This window comes from Chamaea fasciata, unplaced genomic scaffold, assembly GCF_029207755.1.
Source record: "Chamaea fasciata isolate MVZ Bird 193981 ecotype frontalis unplaced genomic scaffold, bChaFas1.0.hap1 SCAF_6, whole genome shotgun sequence".
Taxonomy (NCBI): Eukaryota; Metazoa; Chordata; class Aves; order Passeriformes; family Sylviidae; genus Chamaea; species Chamaea fasciata.
Window position 1 is genome coordinate 47,665,935 of NW_027094091.1, and position 17,931 is coordinate 47,683,865.

At 39.5% G+C, this 17,931-nt stretch overlaps 1 protein-coding gene across 4 annotated transcripts in view; it reads right to left on the bottom strand.

Annotated features, from left to right (window-relative positions):
- NPNT (nephronectin) overlaps window positions 1-17,931 on the bottom strand; it is a 48,992-nt gene that overhangs the window by 14,606 nt on the left and 16,455 nt on the right. For 2 of the 4 annotated variants that reach the window (XM_066186278.1, XM_066186276.1), the window contains 6 exons: window positions 17,056-17,148; window positions 10,092-10,211; window positions 9,142-9,261; window positions 4,838-4,972; window positions 3,540-3,662; window positions 1,273-1,659 (listed from right to left, as the gene is read on the bottom strand). In XM_066186278.1, coding sequence (XP_066042375.1) covers window positions 1,273-1,659; window positions 3,540-3,662; window positions 4,838-4,972; window positions 9,142-9,261; window positions 10,092-10,211; window positions 17,056-17,148 — 978 coding nt within the window. Of the gene's footprint in view, window positions 1-1,272; window positions 1,660-3,539; window positions 3,663-4,837; window positions 4,973-9,141; window positions 9,262-10,076; window positions 10,212-17,055; window positions 17,149-17,931 lie in introns of all 4 variants that reach the window. The other 2 variants (XM_066186277.1, XM_066186275.1) reach the window with 1 other exon arrangement.

Here is a 17,931-nt window from a genome sequence, read left to right on the forward strand (position 1 = left end):
TAGTATTCCAGAGAACACTTGCAACATGAGACAGACACCTGGGAAGCACAATGCTGGAGTCTACAGTAATTTCCACGAAACTGTATTTTTAACTGGTTGGTTCCCGTTAGAATAAGCTTCATAAGTCTTTATAATATCTCCTTTTAGAATTTTACTTAAACATATCTCTGTATTTTTAACTGAATATGAAGCCAAAAGTACACTCTACTAAGCAGTACCAGGATTTGTCTTCTAATTTTTTGTCAGCTTCACTCTCTATTTTCTGTCTATAACAGATAAAATGTCACGGGAAGAACTCTTTTACAATGAACACAATATTGCACAGAGTAATGACCTAGAACAACAAAGCCCAAGAGATTACCACATAGATGCCAAAGCAACCAGAGAAAAACTCCCACATTGCTTGTGCACCTGCTCTGAGACAGCAAACTTTTCCTCCTATTACACTGCTTCACCAGTTTTATTGTACAAGCTGAAGAGCTGATCCAACATACCCTCCCTGTCTCTAAAATTAGCCGCAGAACTAGAGATGAAATCGGGTGTTGAGTATTTCTTGGCAGATACGCATAGCTCTGTAAGTGCCAGTAATGTCTCCTGTGGTATGCACTAAAGCTGGCACAATGGTGCTGTAGATTTCAGAGGAATCTGAAAGTTAAAGTTACATGTGTTCATGCTATGAGAATCTTTACTATCTTCAGCTTTTCATGTATCCCCTTCCACAGACACAGTCCATAAAATTACCCTCTATGCTATTTTTATGCATTTTCCCCATTGTTTAGTCATGAACATCTGAGACTATTTGAACCCATACAAAATAGGTCGTATAGAAGTCTTCAGGTAATCAGGCATGATCCCATTTTTTTTACCATTCTTAAAGCTATGGTAATACTTTGTTTAGGAGGGACTCTCAGCTCTCAAAATTTAAATCCATTGACTACTTTAGGAGTTATGTTGCACTTCAATACTTTTCAATAAAACGTCTTTCATGTTCTTAAAACCTTCATCTAAAAGCATAATTAAGTACATCTACAGGACAATATACTCAGTAATTTCAGGGGAAAAAATAGAACTTTATTGATTAATTGATTCAGAACTTCCATCCCAAACTTCTGTTAGGTAATAAAATCAACTACTTGTGCAGCTTTACCATGTAACCTTTTTCAGTTTCATTTCTCTGTTCTCAATGGTATAGTGTTCCAAAAAACCCAAACAGTGTAGCACATGCTGTCACCTACAGCTTTGATAAACAAAGGCATATGGAATATTACTTACTGAACACATCTCCTCGGGGTTTCTGAGGATCTGGCTGGATCCTGTTGTCATCTATAACTCCTTGGGAAGATGTAGTTTCAATGGGAACATGTGATGGCTCTTCAGTTGTTACCAGAGGAGTTGTTTTTGGTGGTAGTGTAGGTCTTACCGTTGTAGGCTGAGGCGTTGTTGGAGGTGGAGGCTTCATATCTGGTGGTGTGACCGGCCTCGTCACTGGGAGGTATCTTGTGGTTGGCCTGGGTGTCAGTCGAGTTGTTGTTCTGGGTGCAGGCTGAGTTGGCACAGGCGTAGGATGAGTGGTTGGCACAGGACGAGTGGCTGGCACACGTGTTGGATGAGTTGTTGGCCCAGCTGTTGGCCAAGCCATTGGCCTGGTCATTGGCTTTTCTGTAACAAAACCAGGTACATGCAGTGGTCTGAGGAGTTGTGCCTTCAGCATCAACGATCCTACTCACTCTACCACTGCCTCCCTCAGGGAGAGTGCAATTGGCCTTGAATATGTGATATGGACCAGGTGGTTCAATCATAACAATAGGAATAAGAGAATTCTGCAAAGAGAATCAAAATGGGACCAAAATGGACATCTCAGCCTCTCACTCCAGAAACTTAACAATCTATTTCATTATGACATAGACTTAGAGTAATTTTTCTTCCTCTGAAGGTTTCCATTAGTTAGAAACATACTTCAGCATCAGCACTGCTAAATTATCACATCCCTTTAGGTCGTACTTGGCAGTGCAGCAGTTCAGAGATAATTTAGAATGACTGAAGGTCAAGACACTTCCATCCCACCTCCTCTAAAGCATCAAGTCTTTCCGAGTTGGCAAAACTCACAAAAAAGCATGGGCAGGAAGCCATGGGTTAAACAGCCCTCTAAACTGGACAAGTGCATAATCAGGAGTGGAAGCAAGTTTAGTTTAGATGTTACAACCATTTTGATCACAGATGGGCAGATACCTTTGGCTTAGGAAACTTCTTGCAGACCTTTCCTTCTAAACATTTCTCCTTGTCAATAAGCAGTAATCATTTTAGAGACTGAACCAAGCCAGCCTTCATTTAGATCCATCCCTTTGCTAAACACCAGGAAGCTAAGTAATTGACATTTTTCAGCCTTCACAAAAATGAGGTGCTGGACTGAGCACCACTTTCACCCCATTGACAGTGCCTGCAGTAACATCTCCTCCATTGTCTCATGAAGGAAGGACAACAACTTTTAACTTAGTTTCACAAGGAGAGTTTCTGAAGACATGGAACACAAGAATATGTTTTGTTGTTTTCTATTGGTTAAAAAGCCTTTTATATCTCACTGGAGATCTTAAAAGGCTCAGTAAGAGCTCCAGTCACATATTTTCTTTACAAGTCTTTTAAGTATAACACACAGTTAAAATTAAGAACTACTGTTTGCTAATCAGTAAATTGTTTGATGATAGCAGGTAAAAAGGTTTTCCCTCTGGCCACTTTTTATTACTAACCCTTTGAATACCCTGCAGTTTTGACATGTAGAGTATATTAAAATATAAAACACCCTTTAGGACTATGTCCCACTAACACACATGAAATGTGCCCACGTATAGTTGCAAGAACTCAGGATGTGATAAAACACTCTTTACCGTGACAGCTACAGCCAAAGGGAAAAAATGGTGCTGCTCTTTAAAGAGATCAGTGAGTCAGCAAAGACCAGATTCCACAAAGGAATGCTGGATCAAAAAGATCCAGCAGATGTCACAGAGCTGCACAATCCTGTGGGATGTCCAATACGGGAGAGTTCCAACACCTTATTCTGTACCAAGAGGGTGGCTGCTTCTCCCAAGAGAGGGGTGGCCAAGGGAATTTTCCAACAGCAAATCCTTCCAAAGAAATGCTCCCTCCTGGCTCTTCTCACATCTGGGAAGCAGCAGGGAGTGGATGGGGGTGAGCTGCTGAAATGGGCCAGTTGTGGAGTGTACATAACAACAGGGTATGAGTAATACGCACTGTTTGATCAGACCTACCCTGCTTACTCAGTTGTTCTCATCCTGAAACAATCTCTAGAATCAAGCTGTGAATAGGGAGAGGTGAATTTCTTTCTAATTATGAAAATGTCTCAGGGAAAGATATTTTTACCAAGGCATGCTAAGACCTAGAAAACACCAACTACATTCCTTGGTCCCTTATTTAGTATTAAAAATAATTAAGAGAAACTCAGCCTTATAGTGCTGTACCTTAACGTTTACAAAATGGGACACAAAAGCTTTCATAATCTCTATTTTAAAAGGAACGTTACATACGTATGCAGTTTGTTCCATTGTCTCTGTACCCTTCTTTACATTTGCATTTGTAGGATCCTTGAGTGTTGTAGCAGTGTGAAAAACTACCACACTGATGGTGGCCAAGGGAACATTCATCTATATCTGCAACAGAAAATTTACATTAAAAAATCATTTGCTTCAAAAAAACCTGACTTTCTGCTTATCCCTGCAAAAAACCCAAAACATTATTACAATTTTGATTATTAAAAAAAAATAATAAAGCTTTTCCCAGTGGGAAAAGGAATACAGACAGTCACAAATCAATGTCGTGATGCAAACGTTAGGGGAAATAGGGACTTATTGGGAAACTTTGGTATTGTTCAGCTTTTACCTTAGCATCAGCTTCAGATATGCCTTAGGTAGGTTGCAGCTGAGATCATTAAGATCAGAATTTTAACAACCACTTCTCACAGGTGATAGAATAAGAAAAAAAAACAAACAGAGCGTAGGAATATGCATGTTCTTAATCACAGATATTAAACTGGTTTTTCTTCATAAAATTCTTTGTATATTATACATCTGTATAGATGTTTCTACATGAAGTAGAAACTGCTGGAAACATTTCATATGGTATATTCACACTCATTGTCAGTGCTGCAAGCAAAAATCTCCAAATTCCAGTACTCTGAACACAAATCTCTCTGAAAAAAATACTTAAGCAAACATAAAGCAATGCCTCATTATCTCCTCATGATCTTTTTCTCACTGAAAGAATCATAACCATTTGAGACCCCGTGAAACTAAGGCAGAGAGACCTGGGAATATCTTTGTTGAAGGGCATACACCAGCTGCATTCCAACCTCATGTCCAGACAAAAGCAGGTTATTTCCCAACTCCTGCCTCTTCCCCACCTGTCTTCAGGGGAAGGAAAGTTGGGCAGTCTGGGTTGGGAGGAGCTAGGGTGTGCACATTTTCTTATCTTGGATCTTGGGACATGCTATGGAGCACAACCGTGTTACAGCTCAGACACTGCTCCAAGCCTACAACTGTCAGTACAGTGAACCCTGCAGAAAAAACAGCTTCGGAAAGGAATTCCTGGGGTCATCAGCTCTGTTCTCCCCACAAGCTTCCACACAAGAACCAGTTACAAGAATGTGGGCCATATATGTCCCTTCTCTTTCACAGTCTATTTCTATTATTCTTAAAATACTGAAGCAATGTGAAACAACCTGCTACACATTTCAGCCATAATAAAGAAACACTCCTCTTTGAGCCATTAATTTAATTTTCAAATACACAGCTCTATTACATGCATGTGAGAAATATCCTGCTATTACCATGGCATTGGTATTTGCCTCCGATGTACATCAGATCAAAGCCTTTATGACACCTGCAAATGTAGCTCCCGAAAGTATTGACGCAGTACCTAAAGCGTGGGCAGAGAACCCTCCCGGTAGCACATTCATCAATATCTGTGGAAACAAAGGAACTGTATTATTCTTAATAACACTTAAAATACAATGTATGCTGCCTAAATGAAACCGATTTCACATAATGGAAAGCTAAAAATAGCCGAAGTACTTTTCATAAGGGCCCTTGGTCAGTCAGTGAGCACTTCTTCTGGCTGTGCCCCCTAGTTCAGCTCTGGGTCACAGGCAGATGCCCAGGGAGCAGCTGATGCTCACCCACTGCTGCTCTCCCTGCCTGGGAAACTCTCAGACGAGGTCAGGCTGACACACAAAAGCTGCTTGCTTTACCAGTCACTCTGTAGCCCTTGGACACCGAGCTGAGGCTGCTGAGTGTTCAAACACTAGTTCTTCACTGAGGTAGAGACCTGCCATGCACGGCTGCTTCTGACGCACGCAGCTCCTCGTGTTTGCTGGTTATCTACAGGGCACAGTTCAAGCCTTTGCTCTGCAGCTCTATCAGGCTCTTGATCTATGGGAAAGCAAGATTTCGCTCTCCACACAGTTCTTTTCCCAAAAGGAGCACTTCAGCTGCCGATGTCAAGAGTGCAAAACAAAGCCAAGTGATTGATGCGCTGCTGCTCTTGTGAAAGAGGCCTGAACAAGGGAGAGTCTCTTCCACTGCACATAAAAATGTTACCATAAAGCTGCTGGTTAGTTAGGGCAGCTACCTGAGGTGGGGGGGATGGAGCTTCAGCCTCTCTCCAAGCTGTGTTCCCACAGCCAAAAGAAGTGACTTAAAGCCATGAATTACTGGCCAGATGGGTTGCCCCAGTAGCTCCTGCTGGCACTGTCCCACTCTGCACGAAGAATTAGTGAGGACAGCAGGGATTGAACCTCTGAGCTCCCACACTCCTGGCCCGCCTGACTGCTCTCTCTCCATCAAGAGCATTACTGGAATGGTGCAGTAAAGGCCTCAATGAGAAAGAAAACAAGGCCAATACTGGGCAGCTCTCCACATGCCTGAATCTTCCTATAAATCTGTCTTTTGATTTGAATTTATTGTTAACATTTTAGGCTTTTAATGTGCTACTAAGTTTTACAAACTCTACCATGTTTTTTATTATAATTTAATCAACAAGTCACAATTTTCTACCCATTATTAAAATATTATTTCAAGGCTGCACGTTTAAGACTCTTGATTACTAAGAGTTAGTTGTGTTCTTCGTTGATTTTGGTTGGGTTTTTTCATCTTTAAAAAACAGCTTCAACAAGTAGTTCCGTAAGAACAAGATTAGCTACTGAATATACTTCATCATGGCATGGATTATCACCTTTAAAAAACTAATGTAGCATGTCCTGCTTTTTCCTCTGTACATATTCATATTAATGCACATTTCTGCAAATTCACATAAAGCAAAAATTATGTTAAATTATGGCAGCAGTGTAGTGGTAGGCAGTTTTATGTCCTAGAGATACAGGGCAGAACTGTTTATCAATACACTGTTCAAAACTGCTGCAAAAATATGGAAAAAATGTAACAGCCTTCCACTTGCATATAATGAGAGGTGCGTGGATGCTCATTGCTGAGGGGAAATCCACTTTTTGATCAATAGCCACAAGATGATAGGCAAGTGATTAGTTTCCTGCAGCTCTCAAACAGTACTGTGACTGTGGCTTCTTTCAAGTCAATCCATACCTGGACCAAAAGCTGTAGAGCTATTTCCCTTTGCCTGCTGCAACATGCTGTGGTTCAAACCTGCTTCCTATGAAAAGCAGGGCATGGAGGGGTAATTTGGAGTCTCACCTCAGCTCCAGAGAGCTGCTCCAACGGCACATGAGGCAGTGTGATGGTCAGTGTGCACCAGAGAAGCCGAATTGCTTCTCTCTCTTGCTGCAAATATGACCATATTACCAACTCAAGCACAAAATAACTATGAGACTAATTTCAAAATTGCGCGATTTTTAAGTTTACAAGGCTGTATTTTCAATTTTCTAAACACACACACAAAAAGGAAAGAATTGATTTTTTAGTGAAAAATCATTATTTTCAGCCCTCAAATAATTTCAGAACATTTGTAGCTGAAATGTGTATATGGCTCATTTCATTAAATGAAAATCCCAATATAAAAACCTGGCAAGACTGATTGATTTATTGATTCAAGAGTCATTAATCAATAATTAGCTATCTAATCCACATTTTCACTGAATACCTTGCTGAATTATTTTTTCCCTCCATTGTTATCTAGTTTATATGATTTACGTTTATAGTCAAATTGGCGGCCCTTCACTGATTGTCTGAAAGGAACATTTTAAACAAGAGAATGGTCAGCAAGTGTTAAACTAAGAATAGAATAATGCCCAGAGGAATTTCCACCTGTGCTAAAAATACGCATTGCATTCCCAGCTGTCTCCTAAACTCTCCTCAAACAAGGATTTCATGAGCTGTAGCCAACACACACTTCAATTTTCTTACCACCACCTTCTATTTGTACTGCAGCATTATCCAGACCCTTGCTGGAACAAACAACTTCCCCAACAGTGACAAGCTTGTACAAACATGAGGAAAAAGCAGAGCCCTAGACCCAAGTAGCTTCAATTCTTTGAGGTATTTACTGCAACTCAAACTTGATAGTGAAATAACACAGAAAGGGTGCATGTCACAATCACTTCTTACCAAAAAAGGGGAGAACAGTGTGTTACAATGTGGGAAGAACAGACATCTCTTGCTGTAACTATTTTCTCTGTATTGTACAAGGCTGCTCTGAAATTCTTGTGGAAATTTTAGAAATAGGTTATGAGGTCATTTGGAATGATGCATACCCAACTAAAATGTAGGTACACAGTTCTTTGCCTTTCTGGGGAAAAAAAAGTGTTTTTTAGAAAACTGCACTGAAGAACACAAAGAGCTTCACAGGACTGATTTGAGTGTTAGTCTTTGGAATTAAAGTACACTTTGTTTATTTCAAAGTATGAATAGTATGTTTATTATGAAATATATATAATATATATAATAGTATGTTTATTTGAAAGTATGAAGCTTTCCTGAATAGAAAAATGCACACAAAGAGAATGCTGCAAGCATTTTTTCTAGGACATTTCTTTAGTTGGTGTACCTTTCTTAAAGTTGTATTTAAAATCACTCAGCTCACTATGGTATGGCACAAGTATTTTTCAAAGATCTCTCTGCCATAGTATCCAGAATGGGATTTATCACAGCTTAATCCCTTTAGCATGTAACAATGGTAGGGTTTTTTCTCCTGTTCTTTCCATTTTCTTCCATACAAAAAGGTGCCAATCTTGTACTTTAGAAAGCCTCTGACTTGGGTGTGGAGCCTGCTCTTTTCATCAGAAGATCTAGAGTCTGTCCCTTCCTCTGCCAGCAAATTCTTGATCAGCATGGGTCAAGGCACCTGGAGAACCACCTATCCTGTGGACAGATACCCAAGATACCCAAAGGGATGATTAAGACATCCCCATTTTCTTACATTTTTTCAGTGTTACTGGTTATAGAATCGTAACATTTCATAGAATATAAATAATAAAATCACTGGACCATCATATCCCACTCAGGATGTATAGTTAATGACTGATGAAATCATATGATTTCACATGTTCTTCAGACCACAGTAGAGTCTGATTAACCATAAGCACCTTTTCCATGTTCACAAACGTGGGAACAAAACATTTCACTTTTATACACTCTTAAGTTTCTGTGTTTATTTTAATCTGGAGTTTTCACAGTTTGGAAGAAAGACAGCACATTCAATTCCACTAATACTGGGAACACGCACAGACCTTCACCTTGCCCCACTACAATGATTTTTACAAATTAACCCTCCACCCACTGAGCTAGGCACCACCTTGTTGGGTATGAGGGAAAGGTGATCTCCTGATTCCTTTTTTTAGGCAGGCAGGTTATTTTGGAGTTAGCAATAGTTTAAAATGACGCCATAGCAGGAGTGGCAAGGGCCAAGGGCTTGGATACCAAGGAGTCTGTATGGGCTTTAGGCGGACAATGAAACTTGCAGGACTGGAGGAAAACACTGGTGACCTCTGACACAAGGGCACCTGAGCAACAGCCGTATTACTATTCTCATTATTAACAACTTCAAACTGCCTGTTCTGTGCATTCTAAGTACAACTGATAAACTCTCTTGCACTGCATTCTGTGTACAGATAAAAGCATCCTGGAGAAAAAAAAATTAAAATTAAATCTACATTTGATCACCTACCTACACAAGTCCTGCCATCAGGCCCAAGCTGCAGCCCTGGAGAAGGACAGCGGCAGCGCACCTCCCCTTTCAGCACGTCACAGCCATACTGACAGTTTGCCATCAGGCAAGAAAGGGCATCTGGAGAAAAACAATTGAATATATTTAGATCAAGACTGTGATCAGTACTAGAAAATGACTGAATGCTTTGGAGTATTACGACATCACATATTTACGATGAAAGTGGGAAAATGCTTGTTGAGTTTCACAGGTAGCCTTCAAAGAGGAAATACATCCGCCAGTAACATTTTTTATTCCACAAACTACATCTCTAAGAAAATTTTAAAAAAAGAGAAAACCACCACAATTGTACTTTTGTACAATTGTAAATTTTGTTATTGAATGCAGTCCTCAGAATATAAAGCCTAATACGTACTACAGACTGTCCTGGACAGTACTGCCATTTTAAAAATGGGGTATCTCTAATTGAAGGTAATTTCTCTCCCCTTCCCTCTGTCCAGATATTCAAAGTAACTATTTTTATGGGAACAAGTAGGAACCTGATCTCCAGAGAGATGGCAGTACAATTTTTATACCAGTCAAACAACAAACATCTGCAGCGTGAAAGATTTTACATTCGTAAGGCCATAAGGCAGCAGAAATGCTGGTGTCTTGCTGCAATGAAAACTGCAAGCACTTGTCCTCCAAGGCCAATTAACAGTGATTTACAGCACTGAAGAATGCTTTGGGGGAAACTTGCAATAAAACTAATAAAATCAGAACAATTGCTCTTTTTTTTCTCAGCCTAATTTAACTAGAAAAAAAGGAGCTCATCTTGCGCAGCTGCCTAATTTCCAACAAGATTAATCTTTTACTTCAGGACTCATCTTCATTTCACAGAAGTTTTCCGGGGAAACTCGAGCAGGGATTTTGAGAAGCTGGAAAAGAGCAAGCACCAAGGCTGGCCGTACTTGAGCACGTTCCATCTGGCATAAGCATGTAGCCGTTCAGACAGTAGCACTTGTAGCTGCCGTAGGTATTCATACACCGGTGTTTGCACGGCCGCGGCTTTAGTCCACACTCATTCAGATCTGAAATGAAGGGCACAAGGGAAGAGGGTGGGAAAAGAAAACACACAAGGCATGCATGGCAAAGCCACCAGTTCAAGCTGCTGGAGAAGGAAGGAAAAATACGGCAATTAGCTTTTTATATGCAGCTCAGCTGATCGCAAGCATCCAAAACATCCTGCACAAAGTGCCGTTCATCTCTCCAGCCAAGCAGCTTATTTGGCTTGGTTTCACAGATATCTTTTCAAAAATGACAATATTAGCATTAGATGAAGCGCCGACTGTTTCATTAGGCCACACACAAGCTCAGGCTGCCCACATCTTGCCACTATTCATGTAGATGCTATGTCAAGGACCAGGCAGCACTTGGAAGGAGGAGGAGGAGAGAGAAAGCAAACATCACTCTGGAATCACTATCAGTGATTCTGATAGCAATTCAGTAATTCACTATCGTGCTTCAAAATTAGTGGCAGAGGAACATAGGAAAGCTGATGCCAACTTACTTTAAACAATCTCACAGAGAAAATTTATTCCTTATCATCTAGAAAATACTAAAGAAAGTATCTGACATCAACTATATTTGTCAAGGACTATCCATGAGGGCTAGCATTTCAGATTTACAATTTAATAGAGAATTCATGGTTTGAACTGAAAATACTCAGCCTACAATTTCCATATTAGTAAACAGAACTTCAAACAAGATGATTTCCTTCAGAATTCTCTTCCAAGAATACATGGTGATTTTGACTAAACCAGAATAATTTGTTACTTATTATTGCTGGTAGTTATTTGTACAGCAATGAACAGAGATGACAACAAAGATGAAAATAATAAATCTATTCACAAATCCAGCCAGGAAGAACTTTAAAAAAGAATTATCAACCATCATCTTTAATACTGCACCATGCTGTCTGGAGGTCTTTTGCAGACAGAGAATTGCCATTTTTCCAGAAGTTTTCAAAGAGCCATCCCCCAGTACTAAGCACTATCTTATCAAGTGTCACTCAATCCACGTAGCAGAAAAGTAAGCCTTGAGGCTCGCATTACTGTGTGGGTGTGTCTCGTAGATACACACACACAGTAGCCACATCATAAAATGCCAGCTGAGGAGGTGACAGATGCCTCCTGTGCACTAGAGGCAAAGGCTCAGGGTTAAGATGCTGAACCAGAAAGATAAATACATCTCCAGTTACAATGAAGTCAGTAATTCATCGACTGCTTTTCAGAAGTGAAGCAGAAAACTTAACGGGGTCTATGTAGCAAATGGAGTGAGAAAAGCTACATTCACTGCAGAGGTGAAGTTAGAGAAAACATTGATTCTAGACAATCACACCTGGAATTTTACAAGTTCTTAATGTCTGGGTTTTAAATTTGTCCTGAAACTCTGTAATCCCTTAGTTTTTGAGAGTAAATTCTTCACCATACCCGCTTCAGGCAAAATATTTTTAAATGGCATTCTAAAACTGAGAAATATATTCCCTTTCATTTTGACTGGTAAAATGCAGAGCCATCAAGGGAAAAACACATGTATCACACTACAAGTCACTGGTGTAATCCAAATTCAGCTGAGAGGATGTTGCCTGTTATGTCACTGCTGTTCCTGAGAGCTCCCAGCAGTGTTTATGTGTACCATAAAACTTGCTGTCTTCTGACCTACTCTGTTTCCACCTTCATTGGGTCAAGGAGCGTCATGCAGACATGGCCCACCCCAGAACCCTTCCCCTTACTTCATTTTCCAAGGTCTCTGCAAGAACAGCATGTTTAAGGACAAGAATACTTCCTGCTCCCCTCTTCTGCAAGACGGTAGTGGTAAGGGATGTAATTTTCCATTTCTTCCCGTGTAAAGCTGAACAAGATGTTTCCAGGAAACCTGAAGGGCAGTATTTTCTCCTCAAGTGGTGAGGAAGATCAGGTGAGCCTAAGCAGGACTTCAGTGAGGAAAGATTGCCAAAATAAGGGCTGGACCTGTGCATGATAAAGAAGGAGTGATGACCACCTCTGCAGTCTTCTTGAGGATCATGAACTTCAGAGACAGCACCCCTTTTCAGCTCTCACTCTTTGGGAGCTGGAAAAAGTTTCAGCAGTTGCAAGGAGAATATATTTCTCACAGCAGGCACCAATGCCAAACTCACAAGAAAGTACCTGCCAGGTTTGAGAGAAACAGCTGTAGAAGACAGTACATTTTTTCCTGTGAAAGCAGGATCTTTTGCTCGGAGTTGCAACTACAGGTATATGCCTAGGCCAAATGGAAATGTAGCAGATGATTATGCTAGAGGGCAAGGACAAGTTTTCATTGTGGAAACCTTTGTGTGAAAAGAACTTTACATAAAAATCTCCAATAATAAGCAGATGAAAGTTCATGTTTTGAAAGGCAAACTTCTTTTGGCAGCACAAAAAAAAAAAAAAAAGTTGTTGGCTTTTCTTTTTTTTCTGTAAAACATACCACAAGTAGGCAGTTCCTGACAGACATTATAGCTGTATTAACATATTTATTACACATGCAATGTGTCTGTTAAAAGTCATTGTTACATTCAAACACTCTGCCGGCATTTGATTTCAATTCATAAATGTACCCCCATGGAACCCGTAGTATTGAATATACTGAGGTTCACTGACAACCATCATTTTGAAGAAAGAGGAAAAAAAAAGTTCTCCTAATCTAAAATATCTGTATTTTTCCTCTTCTCTACAAAAAGCATCCCTTTACAAAATAAAGGCATAACAAAGCTAAGAATAAAATACTTAACTAGGAGTAGGGACAGAATAAGGAAAAGTAACACTGAAATTAAGTTGACAGGGCAGGATTTTAGCAGTGCCTTGTGTTAAGTTCTAGCGTTTAAATTCCACTGCACTTCAGCTCCTAAGTTTAGATACTCCTGACGACTTAAGAACTGCTGCGCACTTAGTTCCAGAGTTATGACCACAGACTCAAAGCTGAAAATAAGAATTTACGACTGTTCTCAGTATATCACCCTGCATAGAGAATAGATTACATTATGAGCCTTAAAATACTGGATCTTTCTATAGGACTCCAAATTCTACACCACCACTTGATACTAAGTATTCATAGTACAGAAATAAAAGCTCTGGTATGGATAAATAGACAGCTAATAGTAACATACTATGAAAAAAAATAAATAATTAAAAAATAAATAAATAAATGATGAATTTAATAAATAAATTAAATAATAAATAATAAATTTAACAAATCCCTTTAATTTCTTTGTGGGAATAACCACCCATTGTCCTGCATTTGACAATTTCATTGTTCAGTCTTTTAATTTCCCACACTGCCTACAACTGCACAGCCAATGCAAAACCAGCATTCTTGATTTCAAGGTAACACAAGGCAGTAAAATACATAAAAGCAGACTGACTGTTTCGGCCACTATGGAAAGCAGGTTTGTAACAAACACAAGCTGCTGAGCACAAGTATTTTATGTCTAAAGAAATGAAACGTGAGGGCAAGGAAAGGACAAGAGCGTTATGCTGGCAAACCCGGATGTGACTCCTTTGACTGCTGACTAACTTCAGCGCACATCCAACAACGGGCCACTTATTTCCAGGCAGATTCAATACACTCTGCTATTTTCTTTTATTTAGCTTCTGCAGACTTCAGCACTCAAGACTTTTTTCTGCCTTTTTTTGCCTATCACCTAACTTGGATCAGGCAACACTGAAGTTAAATTTTCAATACTACATTTACCCAACTCTCAAAATAGATGCCAAGGATCAGAAACCAAGTGCAAAAATTAAACTGTTATCACCATACTGTAAACAGTAGATCAGCTTTCATTTCCAGCAATTGCAATCACACTACCATGTCAACCTCGTAAGAGATTTGTATCCCCTGAAGAGTTTTGCTCACTTAGTCTGATTAATCAACAGCTGCCAAATTCAGAAGGTTTTAAACCCTCATTTTCTACAACTTCCAACTTCATCTAAATCACAGTTTTGCCTTCATCTAACCTGATAAACAATTTCCATCACTATCACTTTACAAAGGAACTTGGAAAAGAAAAAAAGGCAGGCTCTGAAAGAAGAGCAGAGGGAAGAAACAAATTCAAGTGACAACTGTGAGTATGGTAGAGTCAAAACTTTTCAGAATACACACAGCAGCACCAACAAAATACAACCAATTATTTGCTCTGCATGCTAAGGGCACACCGCAGGTTCAGCTTTCACAACCCAGCCATAGATGGGTCTATCAGCCTCCACCTCCTTTGCAAAAAACTGCACTCCCGTTTGAAGCCGTGAACAAAGGAGGAGCACAACACCTGAAACACAGAACCACCTCACCCTTTGCTGCTACATTTCTTGCATGATGATCCAGAGGGTGGAATATGAGAGCTCCACTGCTCTGACCAAGTGGACTTGTGTACAGCTGCACATCTTCACAGGATAGGGAGAGGGCATAATAAAAATATGGCAAGATGCATTACTTCATTTATAAATTAATAAATATACATATATATCAAGTGCTGACAAGGATTTCAAGCAGTGAACTTTACATCATTTTCCTAGAACAGAGTAAGAATAGAAAGTTACATAAAGGCAGCCTTAGACTTTTTGGACAAAGGCGGCCTTTCCCAGCCAAAGAAAGTTAACCTGTATGTGCTTTAGATTGCTTGCAAAAATTACAGCTGTTTGTATTTGTCTTACTGAATATTATTTCTATTTTCTTCAAGAGCAGCTACCAATTTTCTGATGAACACATTTTGAAAGTATGAGTCCTGTTATTATCACTATAAATTAAGAGAGGTGGCAGAGGGTATTTTCTCTCAAGTTGCTCTGTTTGTTTCTTCACTGCTTACAGCCGTAAAGCTGGGATCAAAAAGCTGGAAGGGAAACACTAAAGCCATTCAGGAGGTATGAATGCTGTAGGGAGAACACGTGGTTAGCTCTTGTGCAGTCACTGCAACTTGACTGATGATGAGACAACACAATTTAAAAAGTATCAGGTAGTCTTAACTTCTGAGTGATCTAAAGAGAGGTATGGATTGTCACAGCAGCTGCAGTGCCACTGGAAAAGGAAAAGCATCCAGCATCATCACACAGTCAGGGCTGAACAGCTCTTCTGTGAGGCTGCACTGATCTCTTGGATCAGTCCCAGGAACACAGCCTGATCCATGGGGCACACAAACAGATGAGATGTAAAGCCTGTTTATCAGAGCTTGTACACAAAGAACGCCTTTCACCAAGAACATGAGCATGCTTTACAGCCCAAAAACATTCACACATCCTAGAAAGATTTCCATCTCTGCGGGGAACTCCAACATTTCCTCTGCCAATGTTATTACTTCTGTTACTACTCTAGAACAGAATTGAGAAAATGGGCCACAGACTGAACAGGGGAAGTGCTGCACTAAGGCATAATAACCTAGGTCACATTTATCCTGTGCCATTTCAATCTCCTCCCAGCGAAAGCAGACTCTGCATTCACTGTGCACTTTCCAGTCTCATCCAAACACTGAGTCAGCAGACGGCAAGAACGCAAATCATGACCCCAGGAACAGCTCAAGGGTGTCACCATGTAGTAGAGCAGCAGCAGCCACCTGAACTGGTGCACATTTGGGGCACCGCAGTCAGCTGGCACCTCAGAAACCTCATCTACCTCTGCCAGGGCAGCTTTGTCACCAACACCATGCAACAATATTTCATAAATACTGCCCAACGTGCCTCCTTTGATAACCCATCACATTTTTTCCTTCCTTAGCATTTAGTGGCAAGTAAATAGTTTAGCTGAAGACTGAAGCCTCCAGCAACCCACAAAGCATTCTTTCAATACTGTTAAACTATATACTACAAATAAAAACTGTTACACATACATATAACTATTAGTTCACTGCACTGTTATCTTAAAAAGCTTTGGACTGACTAAAACACACGTAATAAAATCATAACACATCCTTTAAAACATCAGCCCAGAGTAAGGGGGGGAAGAAAAAGACAGGATAATATAAGAGACAACAGAAACTTTTGAGAAAACTGAAAAACACAACACACATTTTCACATCAGTTCGGGAAGTATTAGTAAATCTGAAAACAAGTATGCATCTATTTTTAAAGAAAATTACTCAGTCTAAAAATCAACATGTTGTAAGAGATTTAGCAACATCAGGGTACATCCTTGAACAAGAAAATCATTCTGAATATCACACTTTTCTAGCATACTTTCTCAGCACTCAGAAAATGCACAAATTTTCCCATAGGCTGAGACAACTGCAAAAGACATATAATTGAGGTATCTTTGTATGTGAACACGTCTTAGCCATCAAAGTCTAAAAATCACATATTACAATTCTCTAATTGTTTATACTCTATGAGCTTTATACTATTACGCGCTTTGGACATAACTTTCGGGAAAAAAAACCCCAAACAATGAAACGTGAAAACTTGATAATCCAGTTACAGAAACTTCCTCTTTACAGCAACCCTTTACTAGTTTAATACAACCTAGTTAGTTCAGGATTAGAAACACTAAAATGAGAATGTATGAATTATGAGGGTTTTAATTAAACTAATATTCTTTCACTACTCAAACACGAAAATTGTGACTTTATAAAACACAACAATCCTGACCACAAGGTTTAAATAATTTGTTTCTGATTAAGGAGAGCAGGTAACTGCATTCTGTCTATTAATCTCATTGATTTCTTCTGAATGAAAGCAGCTTTTCCCATGTCATCCCACTGCAGATGACAATCTCCCTACAATTATCTGTCCAAATATCAGACTTACTCCAGCAGTAGCAGACCTGGTATATGAGTTCATTACTCGATAAACACAGGGGGACACACAGCATTCGTGGGGGTCGGTAGAGAGATCAACAATACTTCCGTGACTTTAAGAAGAAATTCCTTCTTACCTTGGTTGCAAGTTTTTCCAGTGTATCCTGGGTGGCACTTACACTTATTTGGCCCAACGCATTCACCATGTTTGCACCCTGGCTGGCATATAGCTGCAAATAGAGGAAAACTCATTATCTTTCCACTCCAGACACAGCTGACAGTGCTTTACTTTGAAATAAACAGCAACTACTTAACAAACAGTAGCACTGCCTATGTTATATTCAGAAAATAAATACAGAACTCCAAGAAATAATAGCCATTTTTTGGTACCTCTCTCAATATGACACAAAATTCATAAAACAAACTTTCAAAGCGTCAATAACAAATAAAAAAAGCATTGCTCCCAAAGCAATGTAAGAATTCAGGCACAAATATATTTTTCCTGATATAGGATTAGCCAACAGGAATATTTTCCTGCATACTGAAAAACATGTGACAGATGAAAATTTTAAACAGCATTTCTAAGTCTTTTGCATTTAAAATGTTTTTCTATTCTTAAACCTACTTTTTAAACTTACTGGAAAAATACATTATTTACTATGCTCCAAGATGTTGTTTATCATTATATGACAAAATGCAGATACACAATCCTGTTGAGCTCTCTGCTAAAGCAAGACAGACACAAAATAGACAGAAATCAGATGGTAGCATAATTTGAATATCCTGTAACCATGATTTATCTATTTACCCCAGCTTAAAATTCATTTTATAAAGTAACAGTATCATTTGGAATTTGCAAGTAACTGACTAGATCCAGCTGCAATATTAATCTGACAACAACAAGCTGGATCATAAAACTGGCTGTATCAAGGATGCAATTTAACAGACATCCGCCATAATGTACTCAAAAATGTAAATTGCCGTCTAGCTAAGCAGTTCAACAGGGTTGAATT